The sequence below is a fragment of the Xenopus laevis genome, chromosome 2L (assembly GCF_017654675.1).
Source record: "Xenopus laevis strain J_2021 chromosome 2L, Xenopus_laevis_v10.1, whole genome shotgun sequence".
Lineage (NCBI taxonomy): Eukaryota > Metazoa > Chordata > Amphibia > Anura > Pipidae > Xenopus > Xenopus laevis.
Window position 1 is genome coordinate 33,888,509 of NC_054373.1, and position 14,298 is coordinate 33,902,806.

The 14,298-nt window shown below is 39.8% G+C and overlaps 1 protein-coding gene across 2 annotated transcripts in view; it reads left to right on the forward strand.

Moving 5' to 3' along the window:
- flot2.L (flotillin 2 L homeolog) overlaps positions 1-14,298 on the forward strand; it is a 36,577-nt gene that overhangs the window by 18,546 nt on the left and 3,733 nt on the right. Inside the window, 8 exon segments of one of the 2 annotated variants that reach the window (NM_001086829.1) lie at positions 1,181-1,271; positions 8,337-8,460; positions 8,767-8,885; positions 9,003-9,116; positions 9,832-9,951; positions 11,318-11,532; positions 12,384-12,567; positions 13,765-13,914. In NM_001086829.1, the coding sequence (NP_001080298.1) occupies positions 1,181-1,271; positions 8,337-8,460; positions 8,767-8,885; positions 9,003-9,116; positions 9,832-9,951; positions 11,318-11,532; positions 12,384-12,567; positions 13,765-13,914 (1,117 nt within the window). 2 annotated transcript variants of the gene reach the window in all.

Sequence of the window (14,298 nt, forward strand, 5' to 3'; positions counted from 1 at the left end):
TCAAGGTAAAAAAAAAAACTTAACATTCAAACCTTTGATAAACAACCCCCTTAAAGGAGAATTCAACATGTACTGTAAAAAAAAAACCTCCCCCCTACCCTGTGTAGATCAACTCCCTTCTCCCCCCAGTTTACCTGCCTCTCTGCAAACTTTTTACTTGCCCCTTCATGCAGATTCTGGCCTCGGGAGTTCACGGGCGCCTTCTTTTTTCTTCGGTCTTCTTCGAAAACAGACCGGCATTTTTGGCGCATGCGCAGTTGGAGTACATTTCCAGTCCAGAACAACTGCGCATGCGACGAATGTCACGGAAAATTTTTGGAAAATTCTCGTGACCGGAAGTTTATTCTAACTGCGCATGCGCCAAAACTCTGCTCACATTCTGAACTTTAACGAAGAAAAGAAGATGGCGCCCGTGAACTACCGCGGACAGAATCTGCACGGAGGGGTAAGTAAAAGAATTAGGGGTAGTTGCCGGGGGGGGGGGGGCAGGTATTCCTTGTCATAAATAGGATATATGTTAAATTTATTTTTTTTGTCCCACAAGTATTAGGTGTTTGGAAACCTTATAATGTGACCATTCTGTGTCCTCCTGTAATCGCTTAGGCTGCACGTTTCTGTTATACCTTTGTACAGGTATGGGATCTGTTATCCAGAATACTCGGGACCTGGGGTTTTCCGGATAACAGATCTTTTTGTAATTTGGAGCTTCATACTTAAATGTACTAGAAAATAATGAAAACATTAAATAAACCCAATAGGCTGGTTTTGCTTCCACTAAGGATTCATTATATCTTAGTTTGGATCAAGTACAAGAAACTGTTTTATTATTACTACAGAGAAAAAGGCAATCATTCTTAAAAATGTGGATCATTTGAATAAATTGGAGTCTATGGAATGTAATTCGGAGCTTTCTGGATAACAGGTTTCCTGATAACAGATCCCATACCCTACAAAGGGATGTACTTAAACACTTATGTGTATAGCTTTCTCATGGATTTGCTTTGTATTGTTTTAGATTACAGTCCATTGCGGTACAATGTAAATGACAAATGCATTGAAGTCCGAGCTGAGCATTGAGCTGAATGTGGCTGCTGGTTTTAAAAGGGGAGAAAGTAAATAGGAGGTATAAAGTTGATATGTGAAGCCTGGAAATGTCCAAATGTTTTGCATTTTTTGGCAGGATTACCCTAGAGATAATGACGTTACAGCCCAAGTGCGAGGACGTAGAGACGGCCGAGGGGGTAGCATTAACTGTCACGGGTGTGGCACAGGTACAGTACAACATAGCATATCATTTTGGAAATGCATGTCTCCAGAACTTGCCGCAACTTTTTCTACCAGATGTCCTGGAGCACTCCATTATAGTTGAGCACGGGTAATTTATACAGGTGCAAATTATTTTACATTAAAACTCCCGTCTTTTGCTGCGGGGACAAAACACTAGAAATGTCCTTGCCATAGCAGATTCTCATAATCACTGCAGGGGAAACACTCAAATTGTTTCATTGCATGTAAATGCATACAAAGGCATTTTCCTAGCAGTATCCACTATGGCAACTTTCTAGCCTATTGTCAACGTGATCATATGGGAGACAAAACGGCACATGTCATTAAGAGTGCAACAAGCGAGTACTACGGATTATGTACTACTCCTTTAAAGGAACAGTTCAGTGTAAAAATAAAAAACTGGGTAAATAGAACATTTTTTTATTTTGCACATACTATCATATATAGTTATTTAGCAATGTAATGTATAAAGGCTGGAGTGACTGGATGTGTAACACAATAACCAGAACACTACTTCCTGCTTTGCAGCTCCCTAACTCATTTAAAGGAGAACCAAACCCTTGCTAATAAAAAAACCCTACCCTACATAGATCCCCTCCCAGCTCTCTAACTCTTAGTTAGAGTGAAGGTGGCCATACACGGAGCGATACGCTCGTTTGGCGATGTCGCCAAATGAACGGGTCTCTCTCCGATATGCCCACCTTGAGGTGGGCAATATCGGGCTGATCCGATCGTGGGCCCTGGGGCCCAACGATTGGATCCTAACGAATGGGAATGGGGGTCAGATCGTGGGACCTCATCAACGAACAGATGCGGCCGCGATCCGACTGTATTTTTTGTCCCATTCGATCGAGATGGCCAGATCTCGATCGGGAAAGCCCGTCGGGGGGGCCCCATACATGGGCCAATAAGCTGCCGACTTGGTCTGTCGGCAGCTTTTATCGGCCCGTTTATGGCCACCTTTAGTCAGCGACTGTAAAGGAAAACTAAACCCTTGCTAATAAAAAACCCTACCCTACATATATCCTGCTCCCCCCCCCAGCCTAGGTGGTGCTTTTGTAAATGCCCCTAACTCTTTACTTACCCCTCAGTGCAGATTCAGGGCATCGAAGTGCACGGGCGCCATCTTCTTCTCTTCGATAATCTTCGGGTCATAACATAACTGTTAAGTGATCCTCAGCATTTAACTCATATTCAAAAGCAAATAGTTATGACCCATGTGCCCCCCCCCTCAAGTCACTGATTGGTTACTGCCTGGTAACCAATCAGTGAAAAGCAGGAAGTAGTGTTCTGGCTTTTATGTTAGACATCCAGTAACTCCAGCCTTTATACATTACATTTTTGTCGAACTATATTAGAAACATTTTTTTTTATTTTGCTCAGGCTATCTATTTACCTAGTTTTTATTTTTTCACTGAACAATTCCTTTAATAGCCTCAAGGCGATGGATTAAAAACAGGCTGAGCAACCCAACAACATTCCTCCTATAATGAGAATTTTAACCCTGAACAGTAGATATTGTGTTTATCCACAACCAAAAAAAAATACTAACCCTTTTATTGTAGCGGCATCTTAAATACCTTTCCTTGTAACAAGTTCCTAAAAAGTTTGTATATTTGACAATGTTATTAATAAATGACAATTTTTCCTTAAATTTAGGATCTAACTTTTCGTTTCGTTTTCTGTGGAATGAATCTACCTGACATAGCCGTTTATTTTTGTGCTTTTTCAGTTACCTACTACAGGTTTGGGACCTGTTATCCAGAATGCTCGGGACCTGGGGTTTTCCACATAACTGGCCTTTCTGTAATTTGGATCTTCATACCTTAATTCTACCAAAATAAGATTTAAACATGAATGAAACCCAGTAGGATTGTTTTGCAGTCAATAAGGATTAATTATATGTGAGTTTGGATCAAGTACAAGGGACCATTTTATAATTACTGGGGAAAAGGAAATGATTGTAAAAAATTGGATTATTTTGATAAAATATGTGAGATGACCTTTCCGTGATTTGGAGCTTTCTGGATAATGAATCCCATACCTGTATTACCTAGTTTTTGCCTTCTTTGTTCTACCAATCCAAATGGGAATAGTGAAAAGTTAACTGGTTGCTATGTTCAGGGATCACTGCAACCAGATGGATGGTGAGGCTAGATATTTCAGTTCAGATATATGCCTGGTTGCTATGTTCAGTGAATCCTAGCAACCATTTAGCATTTTAAAAGGCCAATATATACAGTAAAGTTAAAATACGATGTTGGACAAATATCATGTGCAGGTGATATATGACCAGTAGCTGCTATGTCTGGGCCACTACAGCCGTGCTATGGGTCTATATAGAAAACCATACTGTAAATGGCACCTTTGCCCTGTTTATAAGCAGTTAATTATCTTATAGAATTCTACCATCACATCTGCAGGTATTAACCATTTTTAAAAATGCAAATGGCATATTATATTTCTTTTTTTTTTTTTTTTGATCAACTAATTTTCTTTTTTTTTAATTTAATAATAAGTATTGAAATATGAACTACATCCTTCTTTGTCAACTATAGATGCCTTGATTTTTCTGAAATGAAATTTTGTAAAGCAAATGGGACCTGTTATCCAGAATGCTCAGGACCTGGAGTTTTCCAGATAATGGACCTTTCTGTATTTTGGATCTTCATCCCTTAAGTCTACTAGAAATCATGTAAATATTAAATAAACCCAATAGGCTGGTTTTGCTTCCAATAAGGATTAATTAAATCTTAGTTTGGATCAATTACAAGGTACTATGTTATCATTACACAGAAAAAGGAAATAATATTTAAAAATTTGGATAGAATTGAGTCTATGGTAGACTTCGGAAATTGTACTAGGATCTTACATAGGTATATTGCTCCATTTCACCATGAGGCTGTATCTCATTCTGAGATATTAACTCCTGCTAAAGAGAGAGCAGTGTTGTTATTGAATAAGGTCTTTGTTCTACAAAGGCAATACCCACATATGGGACCTACCTGTTATCCAGAATGCTCCATACCTGGAGTTTTCCCATTAAGGGATATTTTATGTAATGTGGATCTCCACACCTTAGAAAATCATTTACACATGAATTAACCTAATAGGTTGGTTTTGCCTCCAATTAGAATTTATTATATGTTAGTTGGAATCAAGTACAAGCTAACATTAAATTACTACAGAGAAAAAGGAAATCATTTTAAAAAAATGTGAATTATTTGGTTGTAAAGGAGTCTATGGGAGACTGACTTTCTGTAATTCCGAGCATTCTGGATAATGGATCCTATAACTGTATTTTCTTCCCCCTACCATTCCTGCATCGGCAACATAATCTAATGTGCCCCCTTATTTCGTAAATGGTAAGGCAACTTTAGTTCCATTATTCAGAATATGGTATGGAGAGGATCTACAGACAGCGGACTTTCAGCTAGTGAATCATACTTCAGCACCAAAATTAATGTTGCCTGCACTGGAAGCAATGCCTTTCATATACACATTGACTAGGAAAAGACGGTTCCATTGCTTGAGCATGATTAAAACGAAATCATGTGCAAGCTGTGCTGCCAAATATAATGCTCTAATTCTTGGGGGGGGAAACTGCTTTTTGGATAAAAGTGCATGCTTTTGCTCCTATAGTATAGACCCCTTCAATGTCAGAGCATTTTGCACGTTTCCTAAAATGTAATCTGAATGTTGTGTGACTTATAACTATTTGCAGTCCACGTGGCCTTCATTTCACGGATTTTTCAGAGAGCCGCACCTTAGTTTTATGCAAATGTTTGGAAGCAGCTTTCCACTGGACTGCAAATCTAGTTTTACTTCTCCTTTGCAAAAACAATATCATTTTTTAAAATGCAAAATGTTTTCATATGTGTGATACATGAAATCGTTGCAGAGTGTATTATTATAACTGTACTTTGTCTTTGGTTTCTTTGCTGTCGTTCACAACAAATTACATTTCTATTACTTTACACATACTGCATATTAACATGAAATCTCGCTTATCTTGATTCGTATTCAACAACTGCAAGGTAGTGGGTATGACATCCCCTGATGTGTGTGTGCTTATGTTTATTGTTCAGGACATTGCTAACGATCACTCTATGTGAAGTGTATAGCTGTACAATACTGTTTGTTTGCAACTAAAGGAGAACTGACCCAAATCACCAGGGTGTTGCCATTTTGTTAGGCACCTTCCCAGGAACCACTACCTACCTCTTGCCAGTGCTTCTATTCTTTAAAGATGAAGGAAAGCCACAATAGTGCAAACTATAACACTATATTTATTCTGTAGAATACTTTACCATACCTGAGTAAACTACTGTAGGAGCTGTCAGTTTGTTTAGGATAGCAGCTGCCATATTAGCTTGGTGTGACATCACTTCCTGCCTGAGTCTCTCCCTGCTCACTCATAGCTCTGGGCTCAGATTACAGCAGGGAGGGGAAGGGGAGAGCGGAACAAACTGAGCATGCTCAAGCATACTCAACCAATTTCTCTTACTCTGAGCATGCTCAAGCCCTAGCCCTGGAAAACTTAAACGTCTGATGCAGAAGACCATGTGTACATAATAGGACAGAAATTAGGTGTTTCTTTTGATAGAGGACTCAGAGCTGCATTACTTTGAGGGTTTACTGGTATATTTATATAGACCTTTCTGATAAAGCTTAGTTTTAGCCTTTCCTTCTCCTTTAAAGGAGAAGGAAAGCTACAGAGGTATTTTATTGCCCATAGATTAGCTGCAATAGTGCAAGCTAGAATGCTATATTTATTCTGTAGAATGTAAAAAAAGCTCTAGGAGCTCTGTTTATTTAGGATAGTAGCTGCAGTATTAGTTTGGTGTGACATCACTTCCTGCCTGAGGCTCTCCCTGCTCACTTATAGCTCTGGGCTCAAATGACAGCAGACAAGTGGGGGGGGGGAGAGGAGCAAACTGAGCATGCTCACGCCCGGGGCAAAGAGGTTTAAGCGGAAGGCAGGAAGTCTGATACAGAAGCCCATGGTTTAACAGTCAGTCACTGGGGGTGCCTTCAAAATTGCTACTCCACAGTGATCTTAGGTTCACTTTCTCTATAAGCCAAATTGTTTTGTGTCATCCTTTAGGCTGCTTACACAGTCGCAACATTATACGAACGTATGTACAAGCACATAAAGTGCAAATGCATCCACCATAAGCTTGAAAAATAAAATATGATTCCCAGCCCCTGTATTAAATTAAACATGCATTAATCATTGCCAAAACGCTTACAGACACAACTGATTGAAAACAGACTGTTGTTTAGCTTTCTTTGTACTGAACAATTTTTATGCATTTACAGCGCATTTGAGCAACATTAAAAGCATGTCTAGTGACTATGCACCCTTATATTGTGCTATACCTATTTAATACCATTTAATGGGGTAACTTTTAGATCTTGGCGGATTTGGTCAAATAGGTGGATGGCCACATTTTAGTAAGCTAACTCCATGGCTTGCTGTCTGTGTGATCCTATCCATTTAGAAGGACATCCATACTCTATCACAATTTTTTAAAGGAGCCGCATACCCCTCTTTTCAAAATGAGTTCAGTGAAGTTTGAGTGAATTATTTTTTTTTCTATTTAATCACAGTAAATCTGAGATTTTGTTAGTTCTTGAGCTAAAACGAACAAACTGGATTCACTCAGTTTGGTCTTTTCAAGTTACATAACCCCCTCCCATCATTATTTGTGACTGTTTTGGCCTTCATATAAGGAGTCCATTATTCTAATTTTCTACCTTGCATCCAAACATGGAGGAGCTTCAGTTTCCCTGTTTGTCCTGTTTTGCTAAAAAAAATAATGCTAAATAAAATATTATGCCACCGGATATGCAAGATAAAAAGAAAATTGGAAATATGTATGTGACACAAGTCCTATATATTGTACTCATTTTGAATAAAGATGGTATACCAAGTGCTTAGTCTATTGATGGGGGTATACTTTAGATGTCTGAAGTTACAATCGCTTGACTGCATTGTTCCTAACAGATCTATATTGTATTTACCATGTACATTCTGTTTAATAAAAGACATATATTATATATAAAAGGTATAAAACTGTATTAAAGGACTATGAAGGTGTAATTCCCGTGGCCTCCTGCCAGGCCTCCTCTTTGCTGAAAACCATTATTTTTCCTGTGGGCACTGCCATCTTTATGGATTTTGCATGGATCCCTTGCAGCAGTCTAGGAATTGCGCTTTAAGGAAAGCTTTCCAACACTATATTGCACATGCTAATGATCTTGGACTACTGTAAGTGATCCCTGGGAATTCCTCAAAGATGGTGGTAGGAAAAATACCCCAGGCCAGAGCAGTTTTGAGCACTGAGGAACGTCACCCGTGGATCCAAGGTTAGCAGTTATAGTCAGTGGGTGAATAACAATTTTGTTGTGCCCTTGTTTCATTTATATGCTGATCACATATTTGCACTTATTACTTAAAGGAAAACTATACCCCCAAAATGAATACTCGAGCAACAGTTTATATCAAATTAAGTGGCATATTAAAGAATCTTTTCATACCAATATATATATTTAAATAAATATTGCCATTTTACATCTCTTGCCTTCAGCCACAATTTTGTGATGGTCTTTGTGCTGCCTTAGAGATCAGCTGACCAGAAATACTGCAGCTCTAACTGTAACAGGAAGAAGTGTTGAAGCAAAAGACAGAACTCGGTCATGTGACCTAACATGGATGGTTTGTGTGTGTGCACCGTGAATCTTACGATCCCAGGGGGGCGGCCCTTAATTTTTTAAAATGGCAATTTTCTATTTATGATTACCCAATGGCACATACTACTAAAAATGTATATTATGAAAATGATTTATTTACATGAAGCAGGGTTTTACATTTGAGCTGTTTTAAAGCAATATATCTTTATAGAGACGTACATTGTTTGAGGGGTATAGTTTTCCTTTTACTGCAGGGCTCCCTTATCTAGCGCCTGGTAATGGTAACCTCTGCTGTCTGGCAGCTTTGTATAATTCCTATCAACTTATATAAGGCTGTTTGTTCTCTTGTGCAGGTGAAGATCATGACGGAAAGGGAACTTCTAGCTGTAGCATGTGAGCAGTTTCTGGGAAAAAATGTTCATGAGATTAAAAACGTTGTCCTACAGACACTGGAAGGTCACCTGCGATCTATACTTGGTACATCACTTTTAGTTGTTTTTTTCTTGTATATTTTCAAAGCTTTCTGTCATGGCTGTAAAAACGAACCCTAACTTAAATTCATTCTAGAAAATGTTTGCCGCCCATCTTTTAATTGAGCAGAACAATATGGTATCCAGCAGTCCATTTTGTCATGCACCATATGAGTTGGTCTGCTTTTTCAACTTAGGCTGCCCAAATATGGCCTTATAAAACCTGCCAATCATAATGTAGACAAAACAACCTCACTGGCCACTACCCTTAGACCCAGCCACATTCTAATAAAGTGTCCATTGTTCTATACAGGAACGCTAACTGTGGAGCAAATATACCAGGACAGAGATCAGTTTGCCAAATTAGTTCGAGAAGTGGCATCCCCTGATGTGGGACGCATGGGTATTGAAATCCTCAGTTTTACCATCAAGGTATGAATTGCTGAGAGCAATATGGAAAATCCTGTATTTCAAGGAGACTGCTTTGTTACGAAGGGAGATAATGAATAATTAAATGTATTAACACGTGCCATGTCTTCCTTTCTGCAGGATGTATATGACAAAGTTGAATATCTAAGCTCCCTTGGTAAATCTCAGACTGCAGCTGTTAGGAGAGATGCTGATATTGGAGTGGCTGAAGCAGAACGTGATGCCGGTATAAAGGTAAGTGCCAGTGGTATAACTAAAAGTTTACAAGTTTCTGGACCCCCACAGCAAAATAATGTTAAAGAAGAAGGAAAGCTACTGAAGCAGTTTATTGTCAATAGATTAGCCACAATAGTGCAAGCTAATGCTTTACCATACCTGAGTAAACCGCTCTAGAAGTTCTATCTGATTGTTTAGGATAGCAGCTGCCATATTAGCTTGGTATGAGATCACTTCCTGCTTGAGTCTCTTCATGCTCACTCATAGCTCTTTGCTCAGATTACATAGGGGAGAGGAGCAAACTGAGCATGCTCATGCCCAAGCCCTGGAGGTTTAAGCAGAAAACAGGAAGTCTGATACAGAAGTCCATGTGTACACAATAGAAGGAAAGAAATGTGGTGTTTCTTTTGACAGAGGACTCAGACCAGCTTTACCTTGAGGGTTATTGGTGTATTTACGGTATATAGACCTTTGTGATATAGCTAACATAGTTTTAGCCTTTCCTTCCTCCTCTAGGTAGAAGACCTTTTCATAAACATTGAAACTGCCAGTGTCCCCTTGGGCCCCTCTAGCAGTTGCTGGATGTACTTGCTCTATAGTTGCACTTCTAGTAGGTGCTGAATATGCCTTTTATAATACAAGAGTGTGGCAGCAGAATAGGCCAGGAATGTCTCAATTCCCGCCCCGGTAATAAGTAGTAGGAGATATTTCAATGAAATGTTTCTTGCCACAGGAAGCGTTATGCAAGAGAGAAATGCTCGACGTGAAGTACGTTGCTGACACCAAAATGGCTGACTCCAAACGTGAATTTGAAATGCAGAAAGCAGGTTTTAGCCAGGAAGTTAACACTAAAGTAAGTAAACCCTGTTTGTTTTTCATTATACTAACTTAAATGCCAGGCGAAGCTTAATGTCGTTTTCTGTCTAACTTCATGAAATTACAATGATGGGCTCTTTGCCTCCTTTTAGCTCCTCTCACGCTAACCACAATAGTTTCATTGCTTTCCTGCTCTCCAAGCCTTACCTACTCAGAAGCCATATTCTCAATGGCCATATGACAAGCCCTCCAGTTTTTTTTTAAGCTTCAGTTGTTTTCAGATTGTTCCCCAGAAATAAAGACTTTTTTTCAATTACTTTCCATTATTTATTTTTTACTGTTTTTCCAGAATCTTAGTTTAAAGTTGAATGTTCGTGTCTCTGGTGTTTGAGTCTGGCAGCTCAGTAATTCAGGTGCAGACTCTAAACTGTTACAATTTTGCAACATTGAGTTGATACATTTCTCAGCAGTATCTCTGGAATATTAGCAACTATTGTATCAATTCTAACAGCTGCCTGTAATGAAACCCAGAGATTGTGCTCAGCAGGGACAAAGATCAGAAATGAATCAACTAAATGTATCCATTTAGAACAGTTTACAGGGTCGGCGACCCCCCCCTTCCAGAGCTGCTTTAGAAAGTCAAAAATTACATTTTACACTTCAATATTAGAAAAACTGTGACACATAGAAAGTCGTTTTTTCTGGTGATCTATCTGAAAACAACTAGTTGTTTGAAGGTGAACAACCCTTTTAAGTCACCCAGTGCTAAAGCTGCACAATCACACACAGTTATAATTGGACTTTGCCTTAAAGTCCCATCACCTGACCAAAAGGCACAAAATTATGAGAGTCTTCTGACTCGCCTTCGCCCAAGGGCGAGTCCCTTTATCCCCAACCTCCCTGGCCAAAAGGCCTGCAGGAGGCAAGGGTGCTCAGACTCCCTCCAGCCGAAGGCCTATAAAGAAGAGGGAAACAAAATGTCCATATAATACACGCCCTTGGTTAGGCCAGGTTTCAGGAGGATCAGGAGCTTAATGGCCACAAAATTTTTTAGAGCTTCTTTAAATATTTTTGTACGTGGACATGGCATATTTAGATCATTTTATAGGATTCAGATTTGGGCAAATTTAAAGTGTTGAGCCATAATGAATCTGAACCTCTAAAGTCACAGCTCTGGATATTTTTTTGTTTTGTTCATAGTGTCATTATTTTCTAATTTAAATATGCAAATTGATTAGATTCTGCTAGTGAGTCAACCAAATCTGGTGGAGGATTCGGTATTCGGCCAATCCAAATATGAATTAGTGCCATCCCTAAACTCAAATACAGCGAATAAGCCAGCAATTTTGGAACTAATCGTCCCAATTATCCTTATTTATTTATTTATTTATTTTTCTAAATAGAAAGCAGAGGCCCAACTGGCTTATGAACTGCAGGCTGCCAAAGAACAGCAAAAGATCCGACAGGAAGAAATAGAGATTGAAGTTGTGCAACGCAAGAAGCAGATCGACGTTGAAGAGAAAGAGGTTGTCCGTATGGACAAAGAACTGATAGCCACTGTCAGGAGGCCAGCTGAAGCAGAGGCGTACAGAATGCAACAAATAGCTGAAGGAGAGAAGTAAGCAAATGCTTAACTTGGTTATGAGCAGTGCAGTGTACAAAGTACAGCGGCTTGCACGCTTCTTTTTAGGAGACCGCTGATGTGAGTAGTTGTTGCTGACCTCCTTGGCTGCTTGTAAGTCACAATTAGGGTCTTTCCAAGAACTGATCAGTACAGTTAATCAGTTACAATTTTGTAACAATTAGTGTTCATGTTGAGAACTCGCCAACAATACCTTTGTGCTGCACCTTTTACATACTGGAAGATAAATTCTCTTTTATGCATCTGAGCAATGCATTTTATTGTCATTTTAAGCTAGTTATTCTTAAAGCAAGTAACAGTTACACGTTAGCCATCTACAGTATGCTATAATAAACAAAAATCCTTTCCTGTAGTAATGACTCTCACCTCGGACACCTTAGCAATAAAGAAATGGGTATTCTCCCCCTTCCTATATATCAGACATTCGCTAAACAGCCCTCTCTTCTTTACTGCGTCAGCCCCTATTAGACCCTCTTGGCTTGAATGATTTCCTTTCTGACTAGTAGACGAGCTGTTTACCTGATTTGGGCAGCAAAAGTAGATGCATTTGTTCACATGACTTGGAGGTCCCATTCAGACATATCCGTTAATTGTCCTCAGCCTACAGGATTTTTTCCCCTTCCTGTTCTATATTTAAATAAGCCCCCCAAAAAAATAGCCAGGGATAATAATGGTTAGGCAGATATACAGACCAGTGGGATGCTGAGTCAAGAGGCAGAGGTTGCATCCTAATGTCCGCCTGTGAATGAGCATTTATCTATTGTATTGAATTAGTGAAGGGATATTTTTCCTCCCATCCGTTGAACTGACTCCTTTTCCCTTTCCAGGGTGAAGCAAGTGCTCGGTGCTCAAGCTGAAGCCGAAAAGATTCGGCAAATTGGAGATGCTGAAGCTTCTACAATCGAGGCTATTGGCAAAGCTGAAGCGGAGAAAATGAAGCTGAAGGCTGGGGCCTACCAGCAGTACGGTGAAGCAGCTAAAATGGCTATGGTGCTGGAATGCCTACCCCAGGTACCTATATTCTGTAACACTGTCTATAGTATACTGTGTAGGAAGTAATGTTTGGGTAGATTATCCAATTTTGTAAGGTTTAGTGCATATTGTTAATTCAAGAAGTGACTAAATTACTCTCTCAAGCTTACTCTCTCTACTTAATTACTAACCATTTGCATGATGGCACTGTTCAGTGGTGTCTCTCTGTACAAGTTAAGACTATTTCACCTGCTATGGAGAGTTTTTCTGCTTGATTAACCACACTACCCCCTTTTTACTTCTTGCGAGGGTAATAATACATAATAGGATATTAGGAGGGGATAACTATCATTATGGCCAAACATCCTGACACAAGGGCATACACAGACATATAAAAGCTACCGACAGATTAAAGCGATATTGACATGTTCCTATAAAAGTCATAGGAACTTGTCAGTATAAAGTAAATGCTGCACCCATAATCGTTCCCCTCAAAGCTCCACCGCAAAGCCGACATTGCTAAAAGACCTTCTGAGCCGTTTCAGTGACACTGGGCTGGGGGCAGGGCGTATCTGGGCTCTAGTGTCAGAGGGTCGGCAGCAGACGGGTTTGCAGTGCTGGGGGGGGGCTTTTCGGGGAACGATTACGGGTGACACATTCCTATGATTTTTATAGCAAAGTGTTATAAAAGTCGGCAGTTAATGGGGCCCTCTGATGGGCTTCACAGCTCGATTTCTGGCCAAAAGTTGGCCAGATCTCAATCAGGTGGGTTTAAAAATCCCATCTAATAGAGGACCTCATTAACGGTTCGTTAATGCTGCCCTCGATTAGCCTGCCCGTATTCTTCTCGTTGTGATCCGATCATTGGGCCCACAAGGTGGACATATCCCGGAGAGATCCGCTCATTTGCCAAACTAGCAGATCCCTATGTATTGCCAGCTGTAACAAGATCAGAATTGTAGGACAGAATCTCCTTTTGAAAAAGCTGGAGAACAGCTGGGGGGGGGGGCTTACCTGCTGTAGACATCAGAATTCCACCCTCTGCTAGTAATTGGTTCTGTGGTGGGCCAATGGCTTCCTGAGAGTGGTGGATGGGTGTTATGCCCAGCTGGTATATTCATAGAGAAGTAATGCATTGTGCTAAAATTGTACCACACAATCTTTATACAAAACTGTATATATTACAGAGCTCAAATTCGTTTTCTTCTCTGAACCGCTTTTCTTCTTTTTTTCCAGATTGCTGCCAAAGTGTCAGCTCCTCTAGCCAAAGTGGATGAAATCCTCATTCTCAGTGGGGAAAACAGCAAAATAACTGGAGAAATTAATCGGTTGCTTGCTGAGGTCCCAGCTTCAGTACAAGCACTTACTGGTGTGGATCTGACCAAGGTAAGTTTTTACAGTGAATGGTCGTTCCTAATTAGTCAATTTTTATTATCTGTTGTATATTAAAATATGTATTTATATAGCGCTGAATCGTGTTTTTTTTTTTTGTTTTTTTTTAACTATTTTGGTAGAAGTTTTCAAAAGGTGAACATACCCTTTAAATTCAAATCTATTATCAAGGTTGTTTCTGAAAGTTTGAAAGCACTGACTAAAGCAATAAAGAATAGACTGGATGAGCTGTCTTTTTTGTAAAGGAGAACTCAACACCCCCCCCCCCCCCCCCCCCCCCACACACACACACACACACACACACACACACACACACACACACACACACACACACACACACACACACACACACACACACACACACACACACACACACAC